The sequence below is a fragment of the Pteropus vampyrus genome, unplaced genomic scaffold (assembly GCF_000151845.1).
Source record: "Pteropus vampyrus isolate Shadow unplaced genomic scaffold, Pvam_2.0 Scaffold1000005882, whole genome shotgun sequence".
In the NCBI taxonomy this organism is placed as follows: Eukaryota; Metazoa; Chordata; class Mammalia; order Chiroptera; family Pteropodidae; genus Pteropus; species Pteropus vampyrus.
Window position 1 is genome coordinate 4,467 of NW_011920284.1, and position 4,914 is coordinate 9,380.

At 41.0% G+C, this 4,914-nt stretch overlaps 1 protein-coding gene across 1 annotated transcript; it reads left to right on the forward strand.

The window, feature by feature from the left end:
- Window positions 1-421: 421 nt before the first annotated feature.
- Window positions 422-1,568, forward strand: LOC111735725 (the record flags this gene model as incomplete). The annotated part of the gene is given in 2 exon segments (XM_023527180.1): window positions 422-452; window positions 455-1,568. Coding segments are annotated over 2 exon segments (1,095 nt in total), but the record flags the coding sequence as incomplete, so codon positions are not given.
- Window positions 1,569-4,914: the final 3,346 nt, after the last annotated feature.

A 4,914-nucleotide genomic window follows, 5' to 3' on the forward strand; every position in this document is an offset into this window, starting at 1 on the left:
GAAAGGAGAGGACATAAAATGGACAATAGAACAACAGCAGGCCTTTGAGACACTGAAGAAGGCCTTAATCTCTGCTCCGGCATTGGCTTTACCAAACTTAGAGAAACCATTTCAGTTATTTGTAGAAGAGACAAGGGGAGTTGCTAAAGGGGTATTGACTCAGATGCTGGGACCGTGGAAAAGACCAGTTGCATACTTATCTAAAAGGTTAGATTGCGTGGCTGCAGGGTGGTCTAATTGTCTGAGGGCCGTTGCAGCCACGGCAGTTCTAGTGAAAGAAGCCCACAAATTGACGCTTGGGCAGCCTGTGACTGTTATCGGACCTCACTTTGTGGAGCGGCTCATGAGGGGACCACTCGAGCGATGGATATCGAACGCTTGAATCACCCTATACCAGGTACTCTTATTAAACCCTCCACAGGTTCAATTTGCTAAACCGACAATATTGAATCCGCAACCTTGCTCCCAGATGATGATCCCCAGGAACCTGTACATGATTGCAGTGAAAGCATAACTGGGGTAAGACCTGACTTACGAGATGAGCCTTGGCTCAACCCAGACGCCACCCTGTACACGGACGGAAGCAGTTATGTCACAGAAGGCGTCAGGTATGTGGGAGCAGCGGTAGTTGCCAATGACACTGTGGTTTGGGCTCAGGCTCTCGGACAAGGGACTTCAGCCCAGAAGGCCGAGCTCATTGCATTAACTGAAGCTCTTAAATGGGCTCGAGGGAAAACTGTTAACATCTACACTGATAGCCGATATGCCTTTGCAACGGCACATGTACATGGAGCCCTGTACAAGGAAAGAGGACTATTAACATCAGAGGGAAAGGAAATTAAGAACAAGGAGCAGATTTTGGCTCTTTTGGAGGCTATCTGGCTACCTAAGAAAGTGGCTATTATCCATTGCCCCGGCCATCAAAAAGGGAAAGGAGCGGTAGAAAAAGGAAACCGCTTGGCAGATAAAACAGCAAAGGAAGTAGCCAGAAAACCAGTGGGGACTAACATCATAATTGGTCCCCTTCTTGTGCCCCCCTTGGTACAGGCTCCAAACTATAGCCCCCAAGATATAGAGTTGGGGAAGCAACTGCACGGGAAGTTTGAAAATGGGTGGCTTTGGATTCCAGATGGAAAGCCACTCCTCCCTGCCGCTCTTGGCAGCCATTTAATCAATCAAATGCATAACGCTACCCATCTTGGAGGAACTAAGTTAATTGAACTGCTAAAAAGAGACTATTATATTCCTGGACTAACCTCAAAGGCTCGGGATGTAAGTGCGCGATGCCCAATATGTGCACAAGTCAACTCTTGCTCCACCGCAACAGGAGGCAGTGGCGTGCGACAGAAAGGACAAGCTCCTGGAGAACATTGGGAGGTAGACTTTACAGAAGTTGCCCCTGGCACTTTCGGGTTTAAGTATCTTCTGGTTTTCATCGACACCTACTCTGGATGGACCAAGGCCTTCCCCACTAGAAAGGAGACTGCACAAGTAGTAGCTAAGAAATTACAGAAATAGTACCTCCATTCGGTTTGCCCTTATCACTGGGGTCCGACAATGGCCCGGCATTCATTGCCCAAACAAGTCAAATGTTAGCTAAGGTATTAGGGATTAGTTGGAAATTACATTGTATTTACAGACCTCAGAGTTCAGGACAAGTAGAAAGGATGAATAGAACACTTAAGGAAACTTTAACTAAATTTAAGCTGGAAACTGGGGAGAATTGGGTGAGCCTTCTTCCTTTTGCTTTGTTAAGGGCCCGGTGTACTCCATATATTATGGGAATTTCCCCTTATGAAATAATGTTTGGGAGACCTCTCCCTTTATTCCCTAAAATTGGAATTGAAAAGGTTACAATAAGTAATAACACAAGTCTCCTTAAGTCTCTACAGGCCTTGCAACAAACCCAAAATCAAGTCAAGGGCTTGATTAAAGCTACTAGACCGACTCTGGGGACATCACAACCTCACCCACATCATCCAGGTGATTGGGTGTGGATAAAGAAGATTCAGCCCGCTAGCCTAGAGCCCCGGAGGGATGGTCCGTTTCCAGTAATCCTGACCACACCAACGGCTGTCAAAGTTGCAGGAAAAAGACATTGGATTCACCATACTCGCCTTAAGGCAGCTCAACCTCCCCCAGAAAAGGAGAAATGGAAAGCAACACCCACAGAGGATCCACTCAAGATAAGACTCTCACGGGAATAATTGTGTTAGGGTTAGTTGTTATTACCAATGTACACGGGAACCCTCATCAACCTCAACAGGCTCAATGGGAATTGATTAAATCAGAAACAGGTATCTCCATATTAGTAAACCAGACTATGTACCAGCCTACATTTCATGTAGGTTTGTGTAATATACTTGGGGAGGAATTAAATAAGCAAATAAAAGAACAGATGCTAGCAGGATCAGGACCGTGGTGGGGCTGTGGAGTTAAAAATTATGAAAAGGGTATCCAACAAGTGTAGTTATATATGTGTCCTAGAGAAGATCAAAGCACTTGCAATAAGCCTAACCAATATTATCGTGGTCATTGGGGTTGTGAGACCATAGCCCCTTGGAAGAGCACAGACCCCTTTCTGACTCTTACACGACCTAGTCAGTCTTCCTGTGCCACAGCAGGGAAATGCAATCCTGTCGTTTTTACTGTCAAAAATTGGGAAGATCCATCTTGGGTGACTGGGAAAACTTGAGGATTAAGGTTGTATGTTTCTGGAGATGATCCCGGAATGTTAATGACAATACAAAAAAAGCCTGTCCGGATACCGTCGATAGCCATAGGTCCTGTCGGGTCTAATAATGAAGGGTTAAAGGACTTAACTCCTATCCAGTTAACAACTATTAGGAATACTAATAACATCTCTTAATTCCTTAGCTGAAGTAGTACTGCAGAATAGGAGAGGTTTAGATCTCTTATTTCTTAAGCAAGGAGGTTTGTGTGTAGCATTAGGAGAAACTTGCTGTTTTTATGTTAATCATTCTGGTATTATTAGGGATAGTTTAGCATTAATTAGACAGAGGGTGAAGGATAGAAATAAAAAATTAAGGCAGGGCAATAACTGGTATGAGTCTTGGTTTAATGAAAATTCCTGGCTAACCACGCTATTGTCAGCCATAGCAGGGCCATTAATTATGCTGATATTATTATTAATTTTTGGACCCTGCTTACTAAAGTGGCTTAGAAGTTTAGTACAGTCTCACATGACCGGGACAAAGATTTTAATTTTAGGAGCATCCCGACGAGTTGGCCGAGAATTCCAACTTCTGACTCGAAGATTGAGTCACTGTAAAGAAAACCAGTGGGGAATGTAGTGACCTCACCTTTAGAAACAATAGGTTAAGGATAAGACATGGTACGTGCTAACCGCCATGTCTCACTTCTAGTTAGTTATCTGCTAAAAATTTATTAACTAAAGGGATTTACTGGCCGGATCACTGCCTATAGGTACAAAATATTTTAACAATGACGCATTCTGCTTCTGTACCCCTGCTTGCTTACCCACCTCTTAGTTATCAGTTAATGAATGGAGGAGATATAGTCTTTTGTGTAAAGATTAAGGATGTGGGGGATGGAATCGAGGGTTTAAAACCTTTGTGCCCCTGCGTCTCGGGGCTGCTCCTTTGCAAGGACAGCCGCCGGCTAATAAACTGTCTCTTGGACTAGAGCACTCGAGTTGGGCCTGGTTATTTCGGTCACAACACTTTCACCATATGACCTACCACTAAGATGTTCTTTATAATGAATTATGCATGATCTAGTCCCCAAATCTCATGCTGAGAAACGCTTTTCAAGACCACTCCTGGTACCAATAGAATTAGCCTAGTTTCCCACTGAAAATACCAAAATGAAGGCTTTTTATGTCATACACCTTTGAGTGCCTTATGAAAACTATATATAACTGTCAAATTGAGAAAAGGAGGTGCCAACAACAGGTACACGATTGTGCATAAAGTTTCTGCTAGAAAGGCAACCATCTATGCATTGCCACTTAATCTGTCTTTGAAATCACATGCTGCTGCTCTAGCTAATGGATTTGCATAGGAGGAGTCAGAATGAAGTTTTCAGCCAGAATATGATCAAATGACAGAGATCTTATAAGGCTCTCTATATCCAAGTTTAGCTGTTAGAATTAGGACTGAAGACTGATTCTGGTATGTGATCACTTGTTATATAGACATTGAAGTGAAGTCGCAGAATTTTTTCAGCTTTCTAACATCACAGTAAAATGCTCAAATTTTTGCACCCTTTATCTTTTCTGATTCAGCATTGGTTATACTTCTTCATATTATATGACTGATAATGAACTCATTACAACAACAAAACAATAAAGCATGAGACAAAACTATTTTATTGGAACTGTTAATGTATGGTCTTTATATTGTGTATATATATATACACATATATGTATCTATATGAATATATCTGTATCTACTATATATATCTACATATGAATGCCTTTAATTTATTCAATGGGTATAATACTAGCTGGATGAACAAAAGCTCATTGCTCATCCCATTAGTTTTTCCAAAAGAGTAATATTCTACATCGCACAACATATTAAACACTTTTATTTCCTGAACATTTTATCTATTTTCATATTCTTCCTTGAAAAACTTAAAGTTGGTCTAATATTCTTCATGAGAAATAGTAGTGATTCCATTGTTGTCTTTTAAAAACTAATAGTTAATATTTTATCGAGATATTCACGAGAAATAACATTAAACTTGTTCACATTTCTATTGACTAAAAAATGACGTTGGGTTTAGTTGTGTGAACTCAGTATAGATGCCCATTTTTTTAATTCTTAGAACTTACATTATAGATTTCTGTAGGAAAGTAGGATAATAAAAGATGATCTTCTTCATTTATGACTTATCAAAACAAAATAAGTTGAAAAAAAGAATTATATT